This window comes from Rhinopithecus roxellana, chromosome 19 (genome assembly GCF_007565055.1).
Source record: "Rhinopithecus roxellana isolate Shanxi Qingling chromosome 19, ASM756505v1, whole genome shotgun sequence".
NCBI classification, from domain to species: Eukaryota; Metazoa; Chordata; class Mammalia; order Primates; family Cercopithecidae; genus Rhinopithecus; species Rhinopithecus roxellana.
The window spans coordinates 67,516,577-67,538,879 of record NC_044567.1 but is presented as its reverse complement, the minus strand read 5'-3'; the positions used below and the strand labels follow the sequence as shown (position 1 = coordinate 67,538,879).

General features: G+C 48.1%; 1 protein-coding gene across 2 annotated transcripts in view; it reads left to right on the top strand.

Annotated features, from left to right (window-relative positions):
- The first annotated feature begins 1,101 nt into the window (after window positions 1-1,101).
- The window catches only part of SHMT1 (serine hydroxymethyltransferase 1), a 38,829-nt gene continuing 17,627 nt past the window's right edge, over window positions 1,102-22,303 (top strand). Inside the window, exons 1-6 of one of the 2 annotated variants that reach the window (XM_030922838.1) lie at window positions 1,102-1,297; window positions 3,725-3,863; window positions 9,900-10,014; window positions 12,125-12,270; window positions 20,595-20,710; window positions 21,351-21,511. In XM_030922838.1, coding sequence (XP_030778698.1) covers window positions 9,919-10,014; window positions 12,125-12,270; window positions 20,595-20,710; window positions 21,351-21,511 — 519 coding nt within the window. In that variant the 5' untranslated portion in view covers window positions 1,102-1,297; window positions 3,725-3,863; window positions 9,900-9,918. The remainder of the gene's footprint in view (window positions 1,298-3,724; window positions 3,864-9,899; window positions 10,015-12,124; window positions 12,271-20,594; window positions 20,711-21,350; window positions 21,512-22,303) is intronic. The other variant, XM_010367774.2, reaches the window with a different exon arrangement.

Below are 22,303 nucleotides of genomic sequence, written 5' to 3'. Positions count from 1 at the left end.
TTAATTTGTATTTGTATTTTTTTGAGACGCTGTCTCAAAAAAAAATTTTTTTTGTATTTTTTTTTTTTTTTTGAGCTGATGAGGGTCTCACTCTGTTGCCCAGGCTAGAGTACAGAGGCAAGATCATTGCTTACTCTAACCTCTGCCTCCCAGGCTCAAGCGATCCTCCCACTTCAGCCTCCCAAGTAGCTGGGACTACAGGCGACTGCCACCACACCCAGCTAATTTTAAAATTACTTGTAGAGACAAGGTTTCGCCATGTTGCCCAGGCTGGTCTCGAACTCCTAGGCGCATGCCATCTGCCTCGGCCTCCCAAAGTGCTGGAATTACAGGAGTGAGCCACTGCGCCCGGTTTTCATCATTCTTATAATTGTTATTATTATTATTTGACAAATAAATAAATATATGACGCAGCCTCAGGTGATCCTGACATGTGGCCCCGGTTTTTATCATTCTTAACAATAGGTAATGTTCATTGAGTCCTTATTGTGTGTCACTGTTTTATTTATCTTATTTTTTTTTTTTTTTGACACGTTGTCTCGCTCAGTCCCCCAGGCTGGAGTGCAGTGGCGCGATCTCGACTCACTGCAACCTCTTCCTCCCTGGAGGCAACACAGTTAGATGCCCATGTCTACTCCAACCTGGGTGACAGAGTGAGACCCTGTCTCAAAAAAATAAATAAATAAATAACAGTAATAATAATAAAGTGTCTGCTCTTGGATTATACACCTACAGAGTAATAATGTTGCAGTTTGGACCCACATTTGTCCTAATTTAAATGACCACCCTGTTAACTAAAAGTAGTACCATGAACAAAATTCACTCATAATCCCATGGCCCAAGTGACAGGCTTAAGTGAGGAAGGCCCTGTGCAGTCTTCCCGGAAATCTCGGTCCACACACCAGACCTGCAGCCTAAGCGGGTCAGTCCTACAGGTCCCTGCCCCAGGTGCGCAGCTGCACCACGAGGCCTCCAGCCGGCCGGGAGCAGCCAGCCCTGCCCGCAGCTCCGCGGCAGCCAATAGCGCGGGTGCGTTTGGTGGCGGCCCCTGCTTGACTGAGCTCTCTGATTGGGCGCCTTCCGGGGCGGGGCCAAGGCTAAGCCTGGAGCGCGGGGTGCACCTAGCGGAGCGCGAGCTGTCCAGCGCCAAGTTCGGGGTTTGGGGTTGGCGCGGTCCGTCACGTGGCTGGCCCCCGGCGGTGCGCGGGGCGTTGGGTCAGCGGATCTGGGACTCTGGTGGCACCGGCGGCGGCGTAGGACCGAGACGTCGCTAGGCACCTGCGCGGGCCGTGTTCCGGTAGGTGGGCGGCTTCGGGTCTTGGGCCGCGGCGTCTCGGAGCCCGGGGGGTGCTTCGGCGTCCTCGCTGTCCCCCGCCGTACCCGACTCTGCAGCCGGAACGACGGGAGGGGAGCACTTGTGTCGCGCCTGAGCTGGGGGTCGGGCGGTGGCCTGCCGCAGCGCCCCGGTTCCAAGCACATTCGGTACGATGGGGTGGCGCCCCTTGGCCTTTGGCAGGAATGCGAAGGCTTATAGCGGATGTGAGTAGCCGCTCTCTACTGAGCACTTTTCTCGTTGAGCATTTTCAATTTAAACACAACCCCTAGCCTCGCTCCATCACAGCAAAGCTGCAAGTCGAGTGGTACCGTTTCCCCCATTTTACAGGTGAGGAAGGTGGTGGGGCTTGGAGAAAGGAGACAACTTAAATGGCAGAGCCTAGAATAGAACGCGGGTTCTCAAAGCCTGAGCCCCTAAACGTTACGCGCAGGGTCGCTCCACTTTTGACCCGTGCCACCAGATCCCTGTGGGGATCTCTTCCTGTTGCCCGCAATCTGCTACCCCCTGTTCTAGGAGACAAATGTCTCACTGTGAAGTCCTTGGCCTGGTGCCTCTGCTTCGAGATTCCGGGAGTTAAGTGACTCTTGGTCCAGCTGAGGTCAGCACAGATGCGGGCCTTCAATCGGGCAGTTACCCAGAGAATAGACTGGAAACATCAGTTTAGGTTCTTGCAGAAATAACATTGTAGGCCGGGCGCGGTGGCTCATGCCTGTAATCCCCGCACTTTGGGAAGCTGAGGCGGACAGATCACTTGAGGTCAGCAGTTCAAGACCAGCCTGGCCAACATGGTGAAACCCCTTCTCTACTAAAAATACAAAAAACACTAGCTGGTCGTGGTGGCACACACCTGTAATAGCAGCTACTGGAAAGGCTGAGGCAGGAGAATCACTTGAACCCGCGAGGTGGAGGTTGCAGTGAGCAGAGATCACACCACTGCACTCCAGCGTGAGTGACAGAGTGAGACTCTATCTAAAAAAAAAAAAAAAAAAAAAAAAAAGTATTACTTGGGGAAACTTGGAACGAACGGAAGTGGTTAATTGTGTTTTTATTTAGCACAGTGTCCTGAGACAAGGCTTTGGAACTGAAGAGAAACCAGAGTTCAGATTCTGACTCTTATATGACTTTAGACAAGTTAGCTCCCTGGGCCTCAATTTCCTCCTCTGTAAAGAAGAGAACCAAAATCTGTGTGTGAGATAGAAGATGTGCAGCAAGGTAGTTCCCTGAGCACATCCTTGGCTGGATCCACTTGTGTGACAGAGGCCCAGGTAAGATTTGGAGGCATGGGGAGGCTCGTGACCTTGCAGGTGACTTCACTTACTAGGTCTCTTTCCTGGCATTGAGGATCATGCCACACATGAGCAATGGTGCCTCTACAGAAATATCCATTGTTGTAATGACTGATGTTGCAGTGAGCTGTGTTAGATGGGGGGCTTACCAGGTGTTACAGAATATTAATGAAGATGTCCCTAAGATTCCCAAGTTTCCTCTTTTCTTTTTTTTTTTTTGAAATGGAGTCTAGCTCTGTCACTCAGGCTGGAGTGCAGTGGCGTGATCTCGGCTGACTGCAATCTCTACCTCACTGGTTCAAGCTATTCTCCTGTCTCAGCCCCTCGAGTAGCTGGGATTACAGGCATATGCCACCATGCCTGGCTAATTTTTGAATTTTTTTTTTTTTTTTTTGAGACGGAGTCTTGCTCTGTTGCCCAGGCTGGAGTGCAGTGGCAGGATCTCAGCTCACTGCAACTTCTACCTCCTGGGTTCAAGTGATTATCCTGCCTCAGCCTTCTGAGTAGCTGGGGTTACAGGTGCGTGCCACACACCCAGCTAATTTTTGTATTTTTAGTTGAGACGGGGTTTTACCATGTTGGTCAGCTGGTCTCAAACTCCTGACCTCAGGTGATCCACCCGCCTCGGCCTCCCAAAGTGCTGGGATTACAGGCGTGAACTACTGCGCCTGACTAATTTTTGTATTTTTAGTAGACACAGGGTTTCACCATATTGGCCAGACTGGTCTCAAACTCCTGACTTCAAGTGATCCACCCACCTTGGCCTCCCAAAGTGCTGGGATTACGGACATGAGCCACCGCGCCTGGCTGCTTTTTTTTCCTTTTAGAGAGACAGGGGTCTCACTATGTTGCCCAGGTTGCTCGACTCCTGTGGTCCTGTGACTCCCCAGACTTCAGGTGTGCAAGCCTGATTTCTGAACCTTGGCCAGTCACACTTTCTCCTTTGGGCTTTGAACTTGGGGTGCGCTGCACTTGTTTACTGTGTAGGTTGCTCTCATCCCAGATCTCATGCTTGGCTCAGATTTCAGTTCAGGGACATTCCCTGGCCCAGTCTGAAGTAGCTCTGCACCCATTTATTGCATCTTTTTTTTTTTTGATACAGGGTCTTCCTCTCTTGCCCAGGCTGGCATGCTGTGGGAAAATCTCAGCTCACTGCAGCCTCAGCCTCTGGGACTCAAGCAATCCTCCTGCCTCAGCCACCCAAAGTAGCTGAGAATACAGGTGCACGCCACCAGGCTCAGGTAATTTTTTGTATTTTTTTTTGTAGAGACAGGGTTTTGCCATGTTGCCTAGGCTGGTCTTGAACTCCTGGGCTCAAGTGGTCTTCTTGCCTCAGCCTCTCAAAGTTCTGGGATTACAAGCATGAGCGACCATGCCTGGCCTTATGTATTTCTTTTTTTTTTTTTTTTTTTTTTTTTTTTTGAGATGGAGTCTTGTCCTGTCACCCAGGCTGGAGTGCAGCGGCGTGATCTTGGCTCACTGCAACCTCCATCTGCCGGGTTCAAGCGATTCTCCTTCCTCAGCCTCACAAGTAGCTGGGATTACAGGTAGGTGCCACCACACCTGGCTAATTTTTGCATTTTTTATTTTTTATTTTTTATTTTTTTTTTTTTGAGACGGAGTCTCGCTCTGTCGCCCAGGCTGGAGTGCAGTGGCTGGATCTCAGCTCACTGCAAGCTCCGCCTCCCGGGTTCCCGCCATTCTCCTGCCTCAGCCTCCCGAGTAGCTGGGACTACAGGCACCCGCCACCTCGCCCGGCTATTTTTTTGTAGTTTTTAGTAGAGACGGGGTTTCACCGTGTTAGCCAGGATGGTCTCGATCTCCTGACCTCGTGATCCGCCCATCTCGGCCTCCCAAAGTGCTGGGATTACAGGCTTGAGCCACCGCACCCGGCCTTTTTTGCATTTTTAGTAGAGACAGGGTTTCACCTAGTTGGCCACACTGGTCTTGAACTCCTGACCTCAACTAATCCACTCGCCTTGGCCTACCATGGTACTGAGATTACAGTTGTGAGCCACAGTGCCTGGCCTGTGTTTCTTAATTGTTTATAATTTGTTTCTTATAAGAGCAGGACCTCTGTCTTAGTAACCTCTGTATTCTTAGTGCCTATCTGTGTGCCTGGGATATAAGAGTTGTTCAATAAATGTTGATTGAATGAATTCATTGTAGGCTAGTAGTGGAGTAGACCTCTTAGATATCAAAAACTTATTTTGGACTTTTTTTTTTTTTTTTTTTCTTTTTGAGAGATAGGGTCTCACTCCGTCATCCAGGCTGGAGAGCAGTGGCAAAATCATAGTTTTTGGCAGCCTCGACCTCCTGGGCCCAAGTAATCCTCTCACCTCAGCCTCTCAAGTAGTTGAGACTACAGGCGTCCACCATCATGTCATCCAGCTAATTTTTAATTTTTTTTTTTTTTTTTCTGAGATGATGTCTTGCTCTGTCACCCAAGCTGAAGTGCAGTGGCGCGGTCTTTGCTCACTGCAACCTCCTCCTCCCGGGTTCAAGTGATTCTTCTGCCTCAGCCTCCCGAGTAGCTGAGTAACTACAGGCGCATGCCACCACACCCGGCCAATTTTTGTATTTTTAAGATACAGGGTTTCGACGTGCTGGCCAGGCTGGTCTCAAACTCCTGACCTCGGGTGATCTCCCCGCCTTGGCCTCCCAAAGTGCTGGGATTATAGACGTGAGCAACTGTGCCCGGCTGTTTTTTTTTTTTTTTTTTGAGACAGAGTCTCACTTTGTCACCCAGGCTGGAGTGCAGTGGCGCGATCTCGGCTCACTGCAACCTCCACCTCCTGGATTCAAGCAATTCTACTGCCTCAGCCTCCTGAGTAACTGGGACTACAGGCATGGGCCACCACACCCAGTTAATTTTTGTATTTATAGTAGAGACCGGGTTTCACCATATTGGCCAGGCTGGTCTCAAACTCCTGACTTTGTGATCTGCCCACCTTGGCCTCCCAAAGTGCTAGGATCACCGGCATGAGCCACCGCGCTGGGCCTAATTTTTTTTTTTGAGACTGAGTCTCACTCTCTCCCAGGCTGGAGTGCAGTGGGGTGATCTTGGCTCACTGCAACCTCTGCCTCCTGGGTTCAAGCGATTTTCCTACCTCAGCCTCCTACATAGCTGGGATTACAGGGGCCTGCCTCTATGCCCGTCTAATTTTTGTATTTTTAGTAGAGACGGGGTTTCGCCATATTGGCCAGGCTAGTCTCCAACTCCTGACCTCAGGTGATCCACCTGCGTTGGCCTCCCAAAGTGCTGGGGTTACAGGTGTGAGCCACTGTGCCTGGCAAAAAAAATTTTTTTTTGAGATGGAGTCTCACTTTGTTGCCAGGCTGCAGTGTAGTGGTGCAATCTCTGCTCACTACAATCTCCACCTCCCGGGTTCAAGCCATTCTCCTGCCTCAGCCTCCTGAGTAGCTGGAATTACAGGCGGGCGCCACCACACCTGGCTAATTTTAGTATTTTTAGTGGAGATGGGGTTTCACCATTTTGGCCAAGATGGTCTTGACCTCCTGACCTTGTGGTCTGCCCGCCTCGGCCCCGCAAAATGCTGGGATTACAGGCGTGAATCACTGTGCCTGACCGTTTTTTTTTTTTTTTTTTTTTGAGACGGAGTCTCGCTTTGTTGCCCAAACTGGAGTGCAGCGGCCGGATCTCAGCTCACTGCAAGCTCCGCCTTTCGGGTTCACGCCATTCTCCTGCCTCAGCCTCCCGAGTAGCTGGGACTATAGGTGCCCGCCACGTCGCCCGGCTAGTTTTTTGTATTTTTTTTTTTTTAGTAGAGACGGGGTTTCACCGTGTTAGCCAGGATGGTCCCGATCTCCTGACCTTGTGATCCGCCCGTCTCGGCCTCCCAAAGTGCTGGGATTACAGGCTTGAGCCACTGCACCTGGCCTGACCTTTTTTTAAAAATTTTATTTTTGAGACACAATATCACTCTGTCATCCAGACTGGAGTGCAATGGCACATTCTTGGCTCACTGCAGCCTCCACCTCCCAGGCTCAAGTAAGTCTCATGCTTCAGGTGTATGCCACCACACCCAACTAATTTTTTATATTTTTAGTAGAGACAGCCATGTTAGCCAGGCTGGTCTCAAACTCCTGGCCTCAAGCTGATCTGCCCACTTCAGGCTTCCAAAGTGCTGGGATTACAGACGTGAGCCACCTTGCCCAGCCTAATTTCTAAATTTTTGTAGAGACGTGGTTTCACTGTGTTGCCTAGGCTGTGGTTAACTCCTAGGTTCAAAGGATCCCCCATCCTTGACCCCACTAAGTGCTGGGATTACAGGCATAAGCCACCATGCCAGGCCTTTTTTTTTTCCTTCCCTGAGACGGAGTCTTGCTTTGTCATCTAGGCTGGAGTGCAGTGGTGTGTTCTTGGCTCACTGCAACCTCCATCTCCCGTGTTCAAGCAATTCTCCTGTCTCAGCCTCCCAAGTAGCTGGGATTACAGGCGCCCGCCACCACACCCGGCTAATTTTTGTATTTTTAGTAGAGATGGGGTTTCACCATGTTGGCCAGACTGGTCTTGAACTTCTGGCCTTAGGTGATCTGCCTGCCTTGGCCTCCCAAAGTACTGGGATTACAGGCGTGAGCCTCTGGGGCTAGCCAAACCTGTAATTCTTTAGGAAGATTTATATTCAAACAAATCCTTTTTTTAAAAAACAAACAAACAATAAAACCACACAGGGTCTTACTCTGTCACCCAGGCTAGAGTGCACTGCCACAATCACGGCTCATTGCAACCTCTAGCTTCCAGGCTCAGGTGATCCTCCCACCTCAGCCTCCTGAATAGCTGGGACTACAGATGCATGCCGCCACCACCAGCTAATAATTTGTATTTTTTGTAGAGATGGGGCTTCGCCATGTTGCCCAGGCCAGTCTTGAACTCCTGGGCTCAAGTGATCCTCCTGCCTCAGCCTCCCAAAGTGCTGGAATTACAGGCATGAGCCACCACACCCAGCCCAAGTACATATTTTAACTAACAGCTTCACAGGAACTCTGTGGAGTACTTAGAGCATGTGCTTTGGGGTTTTGAGTCCTATCTCTGTGGCTAACTTGTTGTACAGCCCTGGGCTAAGATATTTTACTTTTCTTTGAAACAGAGTCTCGCTCTGTCGCCAGGCTGGAGTGCAGTGGCGGTTTTGGCTCACTGCAACCTCCGACTCCCGGGTTCAAGCAATTCTCCTGCCTCAGCCTCCCGGGTAGCCGGGATTACAGGCGCCTGCCACTATGCCCGGATAATTTTTGTATTTTTAGTAGAAATGGGGTTTCACGGTGTTGGATAGGATGGTCTCGATCTCCTGACCTTGTGATCTGCCCACCTTGGCCTCCTAAAGTGCTGGGATTACAGGCGTGAGCCACTGCGCCATGCCGCAATATTTTACTTTTCTAACCTCGCTTATTTTTCTTTCTTTAGTTCTTTTTTTTTTTTTTAAGAGTCCTAGACTCAGTAGCTAGGACTATAGGCCCATCCCACCATGCCCAGCTAATTTTTTTTTTTTTTGTAGCCATGCCCAGGCTGGTCTTGAACTCCTGGCCTCCCAAAGTGCTGGGATTACAGGTGTGAGTTGCCATGCCTGGCCCTGAGCCTCATTTTCATTATTTGAAGTATGAAATACATTAACACATTAAAGTGTTGCTAGGATTAAAATGAAGTCCTTATATATTCAAAAATCATATAGAGATTTTTGAGGCCCTTCTTATAGCAAAATTCCCATTTACATTTTTCTGGAGCCTGGAGAAATGTGTCCAGACTGAGTGAATAGGTGCTATTTGCTGTACTTACATTATCATTTATAAAATACTACTGGTGATCATCCTGGAAGGATGATCCCAACTGCCTATATCCTGTTCATCATTAACTTGTTTGTCCCAAAAAAATCTTTGGAAAAGTTGCTAAATAGTGAATATTTACTATGTTATGAGAGCCTGCCAGTTCAAGTCAATGATTCATCTGTTCAGTCATTTGGAAAATACTCTTTTTTTTTTTTTTTTTTTGAGACGGAGTCTTGCTCTGTGGCCAGGTTGGAGTGCAGTGGTGTGATCTCGGCTCACCACAAGCTCCGCCTCCCAGGTTCAAGCGATTCTTCTGCTTCAGCCTCCCGAGTAGCTGGGACTACAGGTGCGTGCTACCACGTCCAGCTCATTTTTTGTATTTTTAGTAGAGACAGGGTTTCACCATGTTGGTCAGTATGGTCTTGAACTCCAGACCTCATGATCTGCCCACCTCGGCCTCCCAAAGTGCTGTAATTACAGGCATGAGCCACCACACCTGGCCGGAAAGTATTCTTCATATATAGCGGTGTTGGGTACCGCAGGTGATTTTTAAAAAAGTAACACTCAGTCCTTACCTTCATGGAATTTAGTTTAGTTGTGGGAGATAAGCTATACCCATGAGAAGTTTGGCTGAGAGGAGGCGGAGTTGGACTGCCTGCAAGTGGGGAGGAGGGTCAGTTCTCATTTCTGAGGGAGATGAGCTGACGTCTGCAATTCGGAAAGGAACCAGAAGTTCCACACAGTGGTTTTGCAATAGAATATGCTCATGTTTACCAAGCGATTCTGAGGGAAAGGCTAAAAAATTGTATTAGTTTAGCAACTTGATAGAACTAACAGGTTGTGATGAACTTTGATTAAATGTAATGCTGGGGTGGGGCATGGCGGCTTACGCCTGTAATCCCAGCACTTTGGGAGGCAGATCACTTGAGTTCAAGACCAGCCTGACCAACATGGTAAAACTCCATCTCTGAAAAATACAGAAATTAGCCAGACATAGTGATGCACACCTGTAGTCCCAGCTACTCGGGAGGCTGAGGCAGGAGAATCACGTGAACCCAGGAGGCGGAGGTTGCAGTGAGCCAAGATCACGCCATTGCACTCCAGCCTGGGTGACAGACTGAGACTCTTGTCTCAAAAAAATAAAAATAAATAGGTGGGGTGTGGTGGCTGACGCCTGTAATCCCAGCATTTTGGGAGGCCAACACAGGTGGATCACAAGTTCAGGAGATTGAGACCATCCTGGCTAACACAGTGAAACCCCATCTCTACTAAAAATACACAAAATTAGCCGGGCGTGGTGGCACGTGCCTGTAGTCAAAAGGCTGAGGCAGGAGAATCGCTTGAACCTGGAAGGCGGAGATTGCAGTGAGCTGAGATCACCCCACTGCAGTCCAGTCTGGGCAACAGAGCAAGACTCCATCTCAAAAATAAATAAATAAACTAAAAAAATCAATTTAATGCTGGAAGCTACACACGTATTTCCCATTTTTTAGGCAGCTTCGAACCAGTGCAATGGAGATGCCAGTCAATGGGGCCCCCAAGGATGCTGACCTGTGGTCCTCACATGACAAGATGCTGGCGCAGCCCCTGAAAGACAGTGATGTTGAGGTGAGATCTGTGTGGAGTGTTCACAGATATTTTTATGTTGGAGGCCTTAGTTTAAATCTCTAGTTCTAACTACAAATTAATTAGGGACAGCCTTGAAATGAGTATTATCCTGCTGGATTTACAGGTGGTGGCAGACAAAATGGCTACAAATCCTTTGAGAGTAAATTTAAAGATTGTGGGTTTCTCAAAAGTGTGGAGCACTGTGCAGGGTGCTCTGGAGAAAAGCAGAGAAGGGGAGAGATCACTGACAGTTGACCCTTTCCTGACAGTTCACAGGGAATATAGATCTATCTAGACATCTGGAAACACCTTTATTTTATTTTACTTGTTTATTTATTTTTTTGAGACAGAGTTTCACTCTTGTTGCCCAGGCTGGAGTGCAATGGCATGATCTTGGCTCATTGCAACCTCCACCTCCTGGGTTCAAGGGATTCTCCAGCCTCAGCCTCCCGAGTAGCTGGGATTACAGGCACCCACCACCGTGCCCGGCTATTTTTTTTTTTTTGAGACATAGTCTTGCTCTGTTGCTCAGACTGGAGTGCAATGTCTCCATCTCGGCTCACTGCATGCTCCGCCTCCCAGGTTCACGCCATTCTCCTGCCTTAGCCTCCCAAATGGCTGGGACTACAGGCGCCAGCCACCACGCCAGCTAATTTTTTATATTTTTTTTTTTTAGTAGAGATGGGGTTTCACTGTGTTAGCCAGGATGGTCTTGACCTCCTGACCTCGTGATCCGCCCGTCTCAGCCTCCCAAAGTGCTGGGATTACAGGCATGAGCCACCACGTTGGGCCTAAGTTTTGTGTTTGTAGTAGAGATGGGATTTCGCCATGTTGGCCAGGATGGTCTGGAACTCCTGACTACAGCTGATCCACCCGCCTCGGTCTCCCAAAATGCTGGGATTACAGGCATGAGCCACTGTGCCCAGCCTTGTTTTTATGAAAGCTTTATTGAGATATCACTCATTTGCCATACAATTTAGTGGTTTTTAGTATATTCATAGTCAATTTTAGAACATTTTTATCCCCCCAGAAAGAAACCTTGAACCCATTAGCAGTCAACCCAAACTCCCCAACCCTGGTCAGTCACTCATCTACTTTCTATCTCTATGAATTTGCTGAAATATCTTTTCATTTTTGAGACAGGGTCTCATTGTCACTCAGGCTGGAGTACAGTGCCGTGCTCTTGCCTCAGTTCACTGCAGCCTCCGCCTCCTGGGCTCAAGTGATCCTTCTACTTTGGCCTCCTGAGTTGCTGGGACTACAAGTGCATGCCACCACACCTGGCTGATTTTTTGTGTTTTTTGGTGGAGGCAGGGTTTCACCATGCTGCCCAGGCTGGTCTTGAACTCCTGGGCTCAATCAACCTGCCTTAGTCTCCTGAAGTGCTGGGATTACAGGTGTGAACCACCGTGCCTGGCCTAAAGCATCTTTTCTTTTAAGGAAGAGGAACAAGGAATAAGGTTCAGGGAGGGAGAAACTTGGTGAAATGTAGGGATAAAAATAACAGGATGGTGATGTTAAAAATTAGATGGGATGCTTAAAGATAACTTTCTCTTTAGTCATTTTGTTTTTCTTTTTTTGAGATGAAGTCTGGCTCTTATTTCCCAGGCTGGAGTGCGATGGCGCGATCTCGGCTCACTGCAACCTCCACCTCCTGGATTCATGCCATTCTCCAGCCTCAGCCTCCTAAGTAGCTGGGACTACAGGCACCCACCACCATGCCTGGCTAATTTTTTTTGTATTTTTAGTAGAGACGGGGTTTCACCGTGTTAACCAGGATGATCTGGATCTCCTGACCTTGTGATCCGCCCGCCTTGACCTTCCAAAGTGCTTGGATTACAGGCTTGAGCCACTGTGCCCGGCCCATTTTGTTTTTCTTAGTTCATTGATTAGTGCTTTCTCAGATACTAAAACCTTTGAGGAGGATTCATTCTATTCCTTAAGTGTTATGAGAGTCCTTGATGTTATTTGGATTAAGGTCAGCTTCTGAAGGCACCATCAATATTAATGTGAAAGAGTGTCTTTTCCCTTTAGGAGGCTGTAATTTGGATCAGAGCAAAATTTTAAACTAAAATTTCCAAATATCAAGCATCTGTTTTCTTCTCCTAAGGTTTACAACATCATTAAGAAGGAGAGTAACCGGCAGAGGGTTGGATTGGAGCTGATTGCCTCGGAGAATTTCGCCAGCCGAGCAGTTTTGGAGGCCCTAGGCTCTTGCTTAAATAACAAATACTCTGAGGGGTACCCGGGCCAGAGGTATGTGAATCTCTTCAAAGGCCTGGTTCTGCCACAGTCATAGGGAGTATTGAATCAGCCTAGGACCTAAACAATTTGGAAATTTCAGAAAACAGCAAGCTTCCCAACTGTAGGATTTCTGTTCCACACCTGCTCTCTGACGTAACTCTTTTATTCCCAGCATGTGATAACACTGAAGAGCTCGGCGCAGGTGTACTCCAGGGCACATTTCATAGTCCTCTGGGGGCTTTCTAGAAAAATAGGCCAGTTTGTAAGGAGTATTGAGCCACTGGACTGGTGTGTGGCCTCTGTCTAGAAAAGGTCAGTGTCATCTGAGGGAGGCTGCAGAAGGTGGCCATTGCCATGTGAGTCATCGAGTCTGTATTGGAAATGGTGTGGAAGTGGAGGCTGAATCTGTAATACTGGAAACCATTTCTGCATTATAAATGTTGGATTTACACATGCAGTGGCTTTCAGTTAACTCTTTCACCCTCAGAATTACAGTGTTATATTCGTTTTCGTTTTTTGCCGTCATCATCAGGCAAAGAAAAGAAATTACAGAATTAGACATGGCTTTTGCAAATGTGTGGATTTTTGTCCCAAAGGAAATGGAAAGAAAGGTCACTCTTGGAGAAGGAATTGCCATTTTGTCCTGAGATGCCCCTGAAGCTCTATGTAGAAGACAGAATCAAGTTGAAGGCATTGTCTTTCTCCTACTGTGAATAACTAACTTTTGTATTGTGACTTGAAAAATTCACCAGGTGTTTTCTTTCTTTCTTTCTCTCTCCTTTCTTTTTCCTTTCTTCTTTCAGGCTAAGGTATTTTGTTAACACCAGGTGTTTTCTTTCTTTCTTTTTTTTTTCTTTTTGAGACATGGTGTGTCTCTCACCCAGGCTGAAGTGCAGTGGTGTGATCAAGGTTGACTGTAGCCTTGGCCTCCTGAACTCAAGCCATCCTCCCACCTCAGCCTCCTGAGTCACTGGGACTGTAGGCACACACCACCACACCCAGCTAATTTTTTGTAGAGACACAGAGTTTCACCATGTTGCCCAGGCTGATCTCCATCTCCTGAGCTCAAGCGATCCACCCACCTCAGCCTCCCAGAGTGCTGGGATTAGAGCTATGAGCCACTGCACCCGATCCACACCAGGTGTTTTCACAACTAATATTTCATTTGATTCTCACAGCAATGTATCGGGCAAGGGGTGATGTTTTCTACATTTTTAAGAAGGGGACTGAGTGTGGTGGCTCACCCCTGTAATCTCAGTGCTTTAAGAGGCCAGGGCAGAGGATCATTTGAGGCTAGGAATTTGAGACCAGCCTGGGCAATATAGTGAGATGCTGTCTCCAAAACAAAATTTAAAAATTAGCCAGGCATGGTGGCATGCACCTGTAGTCTCAGTTACTCAAGAGACTGAGGTGGAGTATTGCTTGAGCCCAGGAGATCAAAGGCTGCAGCGAGCTATTATTTTGCCAGTGCACTCCAGCTGGGGTGACAGAATGAGACCCTGTTTCTAAAGTAAAAAAAAAAAAAAAAAAAAAAAAACCACAACTTAAATAGAAGTGTAATTACATCGTGTATTCACGTTAAAGGGCTTTCTTTTTTTTTTTTTCTAAGACGGAGTATCACTGTTGCCAGGCTGGAGTGTAGTGGCACAATCTCGGCTCACTGCAACCTCCACCTCCCAGGTTCAAGCAGTTCTCCTGCCTCAGCTTCCCGAATAGCTGGGACTACAGCTGCACGCCACCACCCCCCAGCTAATTTTTTGTATTTTTAGTAGAGACGGTGTTTCACCATGTCGGCTAAGCTGGTCTTGATCTCCTGACCTTATGATCCACCCGCCTCAGTCTCCCAAAGTGCTGGGAGTACAGGCGTGAGCCACTGCGCCCAGCCAATTAAAGGGCTCTTTTAAAAGGCAATTATTACATGTTTTCATTATTAGATTTTATTAATATAATTTAATATTAATCTATCTTTGGAACATTATTTATAATCGAGGCAATATTTGAAAACAATAGGCAAGGTGTGGTGGTTCACACCTGTAATCCCAGCACTTCGGGAGGCTGAGGCAGGTGGATCACCTGAGGTCAGGAGTTCGAGACCAGCCTGGCCAACATGTCAAAACCCCGTCTCTACTAAAAATACAAAAATTAGCCAGATGTGGAGGCGCATGCCTGTAACCCCAGCTACTCTGGAGGCTGAGGTAGGAGAATTGCTTGAACTCGGAGGCAGAGAGAGGTTGCAGTGAGCTGAGACTGCACCACTGCACTCCAGCTTGGGAGACAGAGCAATATTCTATCTCAGAAAAAAAAAAAAGAAAACAATATTGACCTAACATTAACGACTTTGCTTGATACAAACTTAAAGTTCTGGGCTTAAAAAAAATAGTTATGTATGTATGAATAAATGAATGACAAGGTCTCGTTGTCTTGCCCAGGCTGGCATGCAGTGGTGCAATCTCAACTCACTACAGCCTCAAACTCCTGGACTCAAGCAATCCTCCTGCCCCAGCCTCTCTGTAGCTAGGACTACAGGTGCGTGCCACCACACCAGGCTAATTTTTAACAGACACAAGGTCTTGCTATGTTGCCCAGGCTGATTTCAAACTCCTGGCCTCAAGCAGTCTTCCCACTTTAGCCTTCCATATTACTAGGATTACAAGTGTGAACCACCACATCTGGCCTATTTATTTTTTATTTATTTTTATTTTTTTGAGACAGAGTTTTGCTCTTGTTGCCCAGGGTGGAGTGCAATGGTGCAATCTCGGCTCACCACAACCTCCACCTCCTGGGTTCAAGCAATTCTCCTGCCTCAGCCTCCCCAATAGCTGGGAATACAGGTATGCACCACCACGCCTGGCTAATTTTGTATTTTTAGTAGAGATGGGGTTTCTCCATGTTGGTCAGGCTGGTCTCCAACTCCTGACCTCAGGTGATCCGCCCACCTCGGCCTCCCAAAGTCCTGGGATTACAAATGTGAGCCACCACACCTGGCCCAGCCTATTTTTTTTTTTTTAGAGATAGGGTCTCACTCTGTTGCTCCAGCTGAAGTGCAGTGGTATAATCAAAGCTCACTGCAATCTCCAACTCCCGGGCTCAAGTGATCCTCCCACCTCAGCCTTCCAAGTAGCTAGGACTACAGGTGCAAGCCACTATACTTAGCTCATTTTTAAAATATTTTGTAGCGCTGATATCTCACTATGTTGCCCAGCTGGTCTTGAACTCCTGGCCTCAAGCAGTTCTCCCACCTCAGCCTTCCAAATCTCTGAGATTACAGACATGAGCCATTACATGTAATTACTTTAATTTTTTTTTTTTTTTGAGACTGAATCGCACTGCGATGACCAGGCTGGAGTGCAGTGGGGTGATCTCAGCTCACTGCAACCTCTACCTCCTGGATTCAAGTGATTCTCCTGCCTCAGCCTCCCGAGCAGCTGGGATTACAGGTGCCCACTACCATTCCCAGCTGATTTTTGTATTTTTAGTAGAGACAGGGTTTCACCATATTGGCCAAGCTGGTCTTGAACTCCTGACCCCAGGTAATCCGCCCACCTCGGCCTCCCAAAGTGCTGAGATAACAGGCGTGAGCCACAATGCCTGGCCTGTATCTTTCTTTCTTTTTTTTTTTTTTTGAGAGGGTGTCTTGCTCTGTCGCCCGGGCTGGAGTGCAGTGGTGCCATCTCGGCTCACTGCAAGCTCCGCCTCCCGGGTTCACACCATTCTCCTACCTCAGCCCCCGGAGTAGCTGGGACTACAGGCACTCGCCACCACACCCTGCTAATTTTTTTGTATTTTTAGTAGAGACGGGGTTTCACCATGTTAGCCAGGATGATCTCAATCTCCTGACCTTGTGATCTGCCTGCCTCGGCCTCCCAAAGTGCTGGGATTACAGGCGTGAGCCACTGCACCCAGCCCCAGTTTTGTTTTTTTTTTTTTTTTTTTTTTTTTTTTTTTTTTTGTTTTTTTTTGAGACGGAGTCTCGCTCTGTCGCCCAGGCTGGAGTGCAGTGGCCTGATCTCAGCTCACTACAAGCTCCGCCTCCCGGGTTTACGCCATTCTCCTGCCTCAGCCTCCCGAGTAGCTGGGACTACAGGCGCCCGCCACCTCGCCCGGCTAGTTTTTTGTATATTTTAGTAGAGACGGGGTTTCACCGTGTTAGCCAGGATGGTCTCGATCTCCTGACCTCGTGATCCACCCGTCTCGGCCTCCCAAAGTGCTGGGATTACAGGCTTGAGCCACCGCGCCCGGCCTTGTTTTTTTATATAGTCTTGTTCAGTTGCCCATGCTGAACTGCAGTGGTGCAACCTTGGCACACTGCAACCTCCACCTCTCAGGCTCAACCCATCCTCCCACCTCAGCCTCCCAAGTAGCTGGGACTACAGACGTATGCCACCATGCCCGCTCATTTTTTTGTAATTTTAATAGAGACAGGGTTTCACCATGTTGACCAGGCTGGTCTTGAACTCCTGACCTCAAATGTTCTGCCTGCCTTGGCCTCCCAAAGTGCTGAGATGATAGGCATGAGCCGCCATTCCTTGCCTAAAAAGATTTTTTAACAGTTTTGAAATGTATCATGGGCTGTAAAGTTTACCCATTTAAAATGTACAGTTCAATAGAAACCCCCTCTAATTGTGGTAAAATAAAAATATATATAACATATAGGGTATAGTTTCTTTCTCTTTTTTATTTTTTTGAGATGGGGTCTCACTCTCTTGCCCAAGCTGGAGTCCAGTGGCCCGATCTTGGCTCACTGTAGCCTCTGCCTCCTGGGTTCAAACGATTCTTGTGCCTCCTAAGTAGCTGGGATTACAGGCACGGTGCCACCATTTCTGGCTATTTTTTGTATTTTTAGTAGAGACAGGGTTTCACCATGTTAGTTAGGCTGGCAATTTAAACCTTTTTTTTTGGAGACAGGGTCTTGCTCTGTTTCCCAGGCTGGAGTGCAGTAGTGCAGTCATAGCTCACTGCAGCCTGGAACTGCAGCCTGGGAAACAAGCTCCTCCTGCCGGGTTTACACCATTCTCCTGCCTCAGCCTCCTGAGTAGCTGGGACTACAGGCGCCGGCCACCTCGCCCGGCTAGTTTTTTGTATTTTTTAGTAGAGACAGGGTTTCACCGTGTTAGCCAGGATGGTCTCGATCTCCTGACCTCGTGATCCGCCCGTCTCGGCCTCCCAAAGTGCTGGGATTACAGGCTTGAGCCACCGCGCCCGGCCTTAACTATTTTTTAAGTGTACAGCTCAGTGACATTATGTGTATGCACATTGTTGTGTAACCATCACCACCACCCATCCCCAGAACTTTTTTATCTTGCAGAAATGAAACTCTGTATCCATTAAATAATAACTTCTGCTAATCAGCATATGAGAAATGATCGGCTGGGCGCGGTGGCTCACGCATGTAATCCCAGCACTTTGGGAGGCCGAGGTGGGCAGCTCACTCGAGGCTAGGAGTTCGAGACTGGTCTGGCCAGCATGGTCAAACACTGGCTCTACTAAAAATACAAAATTTAGCCAGGCATTGTGGTGCACACCTGTAATCCCAGCTACTCAGAAGGCTGAGGTGTGAGGATTGCTTGAACCCGGGAGGCAGAGGTTGCAGTGAGCCAAGATTGCGCCACTACACTCCAGCCTGGGCAACAGAGCGAGACTCTGTCTTAGAAAAAAAGTACATGAGATGATGGATATGATAATTAGCTTGACTTAATCATCTCACAATGTATACATATGCCAAAATACCACATTAGGGCCAGGCGTGGTAGCTCATGTCTGTAATCCTAGCACTTTGGGAGGCCGAGGCAGGCAGATTCCCTGAGCTCAGGAGTTCAAGACCAGTCTAGGCAACATGGTGAAACCCCGTCTCTACTAAAAATACAAAAAATTAGCTAGGCGTGGTGGTGCGCACCTTTAGTCTCAGCTGCTTGGGAGGCTGAGGCAGGAGAATTGCTTGAACCCAGGAGGCAGAGGTTGCAGTGAGCCAAGATCGCGCCATTGCACTCCAGCCTGGGTGACAGAACAAGACTCTGTCTCAAGAAAAAAAAAAAAAAATTAGATGAATTTACAGTGTATAATGTGATTTTTTTTAATGGGAAATTTTATGTTACATTTTTTAAAAAACAAAAGGAAATACATTTATATTTTAATTTTTAAGCTTTTTGTGACAGTCCACAATGGCTCACACCTGTAATCCTAACACTTTGGGAGCCTGAGATGGGAAGATCGCTTGAGACCAGGAGTTTGAGACCAGCCTTGGCAACATAAGGAGACCCTTTCTCTGCAAAAAAGTAAAAAATTAGTTGGGTGTGGTACACATGGGCTTGTAGCCCCAACTCCTCAGGAGCCTGAGGCAGGGGAAGATTGCTTGAGCCTAGGAGTTCTAGGCTGCAGTAAGCTATGATTTCACCACTGCACTCCTGCCTGGGTGACAGAACAAGACCCTGTCTCTTATTTTTTTATTTTTTTAAAAAAAAGCTTTTCGGCCGGGCGTGGTGGCTCAAGCCTGTAATCCCAGCACTTTGGGAGGCCGAGACGGGCGGATCACGGGGTCAGGAGATCGAGACCATCCTGACTAACCCGGTGAAACCCCGTCTCTACTAAAAAATTAAAAAAAATTAGCCGGGCGAGGTGGCGGGCGCCTGTAGTCCCAGCTACTCGGGAGGCTGAGGCAGGAGAATGGCGTAAACCCGGGAGGCGGAGCTTACACTGAGCCGAGATCTGGCCACTGCACTCCAGCCTGGGCGACAGAGCGAGACTCCGTCTCAAAAATAAAAAAAAATTAAAAAAAATAAAAAAAAAATAAAAAAAAGCTTTTCGTGATCACAGGGTCTAAAAGCTAAAAATTATTGGTTAGGCTGTGTGCAGTGGCTCACGCCTGTAATCCCAGCACTTTGGGAGGCGGAGGCGGGCAGATAACCTGAGGTCGGGAGTTCAAGACCAGCCTGGCCAACATGGAGAAACCCTGTCTCTACTGAAAATACAAAAATTAGCCAGGCATGGTGGTGGACACCTGTAGTCCCAGCTACTCAGGAGGCTGAAGCAGGAGAATCGCTTGAACCCAGGAGGTGGAGGGTGCAGTGAGGCGAGATTGTGCCATTGTACTCCAGTCTAGGCAACAAGTGGGAAACTCTATCTCAAAAAAAAAAAAAAAAAAATTACTGGTTTAGGCCAGGCATGGTGGCTCACGCCTGTAATCCCAGCACTTTGGGAGACTGAGGCAGTTGGATTACGAGGTCAGTTGTTCGAGACCAGCCTGACCAACATGGTGAAACCCCATCGCTACTAAAAATACAAAAATTAGCTAGGCCTGGTGGCATGTGCCTATAATCCCAGCTACTCAGGAGGCTGAGGCAGGAGAATTGCTTGAACCCAGGAGGCAGAGGTTGCAGTGAGCCGAGATCACGCCACTGCACTCCAGCCTGGGCGACAGAGCGAGACTGTCTCAAAAAAAAAAAAAAAAAAATTACTGGCTTGAACCCAGTAGTTTTTAGTGCTTATCAATATAATAAATAATAGGTAATAAAAACATAAATATATGATAAATTTTGATATGCAGTTATTAAATGGAAAGTAAAATTTCATTAGAAATGCAAAAAGTCAAAAAAACAAACTCTCTAGACCTTGTTCCCCCATCTTCTGGCAGCCACCATTCTATTTTCTGCCTCTATGAGCTTAACTACTTTAGGGACCTCATAAAAGTTGAATCATACAGTGCTTGTCTTTTGGTGACTGGTTTGTTTCACTTAGCATAATGTTCTCAGACTCATCCCTGTTGTATTAATAGCATGTGATAGGATTTCTTTCCTTTTTTTTTGTTTGAGACAGGGTCTCACTCTGTTGCCCAGGCTGGAGTCCAGTGGTGTGATCACAGCTCACTGCAGCCTTTACCTCCTGGGCCCAAGTGAATCTTCCCTCCTCAGCCTCCCACGTAGCTGGGACTATGGGCACACACCACCACACCTGGCTAATTTTTGAAATTTTTTGTAGAGATGAGGGTATTGCTATATTGCCCAGGCTGGTCTCAAACTCCTGGGCTCGAGCAATCCTTCGTTGGCCCCTCAAAGTGCTGGGATTATAGGCTTGTGCCACCTCTCCTGGCCAAAACCCCCTCTTTTTATAGATGAGATACTTGCTCCAAGTTGCACAACTGGTTTGGTCTCTTGACTCTAGATTCCAGAGGCATTGGTGGAACACTTGATCATGCTGGCTTCAGCATCTGCATGTTAACAAGCTCTTCTCATTACTTCTCTCCACTTTAGTTTCACTGTCCCACCCCTCAGCTTCTTTGGCCTCTGTGAAGCACAGATTTTCCGGGTCTGATTGGATCTAAGTCTCCTACTCTCCTCCCACAGATACTATGGCGGGACTGAGTTTATTGATGAACTAGAGACCCTCTGTCAGAAGCGAGCCCTGCAGGCCTATAAGCTGGACCCACAGTGCTGGGGGGTCAACGTCCAGCCCTACTCAGGTGATTGTCTCATCCATATGGCCTGGTGCAGCGTCATCATGTGCATCCCCCAGGGCTGACATGCACCAAGAAGCATCCTAAGAAGGACTGCCATAGGCCGGGCATGGTGGCTCACGCCTGTAATCCCAGCACTTTGGGAGGCAGAGGCAGGCAGATCACGAGGCCGGGAGTTCAAGACCACCTGACCAACATGGAGAAACCTGGTCTCTACTGAAAATACAAAAATTAGCTGGGTGTAGTGGTGCATGCCTGTAATCCCAGCTACTCAGAGGCTGAGGCAAGATAATTGCTTGAACCTGGGATGCAGAGGTTGCGCTGAGCCATTACATGCCAGCCTGGGCAACGAGCGAAACTCCATCTCAAAAACAAACAAAAAAAAAAGACTGCCATAAATAAAAGATAAGCCATGCATCTCTTTGTATTGCCCTTGGGCTCCCAGCTCTGTACCCCTCCCAGGTAGTGCCCTGTCTCTGAACTTCCCCTTTCAAGGCTGATGGTGAAGGGGCACCTCCTGGAGCTCAGGGAAGGCACGAGGCCTGTTCTTGCCACTCCTGGGTGAAGGCTTAGTGGCCAAGGTCCCGGATGCCACTTGGTACCTCGGTTAGAAATAATCGTGTCTCTTTTGGCCCACTCGTTTCAGGCTCCCCTGCAAACTTCGCTGTGTACACTGCCCTGGTGGAACCCCATGGGCGCATCATGGGCCTGGACCTGCCAGATGGGGGCCACCTGACCCATGGGTTCATGACAGACAAGAAGAAAATCTCTGCCACGTCCATCTTCTTTGAATCTATGCCCTATAAGGTAAGCATGTGTTTCTCTCCATAGCTTTTATTTCCTTGGGAAACCTCTGATGTTTGGCTGTGCCTGTAGGGATAAGTTTGGTTTATGTGTCACTGCAGGAAGTCCCCACCTTGCACCATTTTTCATTTCCCTGCCGTGGGGACTCCTCAGGCTTTCAGGACCCGCTGGGACAGCTGGGATGGAGAGACGAGGGTCTGAGCTGAGGCCACAGGGAAACCAGTGAGGGAGGCAACTACTGAGGAGAGTTCAGGTGCGGCAGGGGCAGTGGTAACTGCTGGGAATAACAGCCCTGGGGAATAGCAACCAGGTCACTACAGTTGGACCCCAGCAACAGCCACCACCTCCACAGCTCTGCCCTCGCCTGATGACATCTCTGCTCAGAGCCCCTGTGGGCCAGCAGCAGCACAAGGATGCAGTAGCTACAGGGATGGCAGCATCCTCGGCTCCAGCATGAAAACCAGCAGCCCCGTGCCATCCACAGCAACAGTCCTCCATGACCATGTTAGGGCCAGCCCCTGCCTGTGTATAGCGGCTGCAGAGGAACAGACAGTGGTTTGACTTAGGACGTTCAACCTTAGGATAGTGCAAAAGTGACATGCATTCAATAGCTATACTTCAAGCTCCCATACAACCGTTCTGCTTTTCACTGTCAGTACAGTATTCATTAGATTACATGAGATAGTCAACACTGTATTATAAAATAAGCTTTGTGTTTGACTCTCTTGCCCAGTGTAGGATACCACAGTGTTCTCAGCATGTTTAAGGTAGGCCAGGCTAGATTGTGATGTTCGA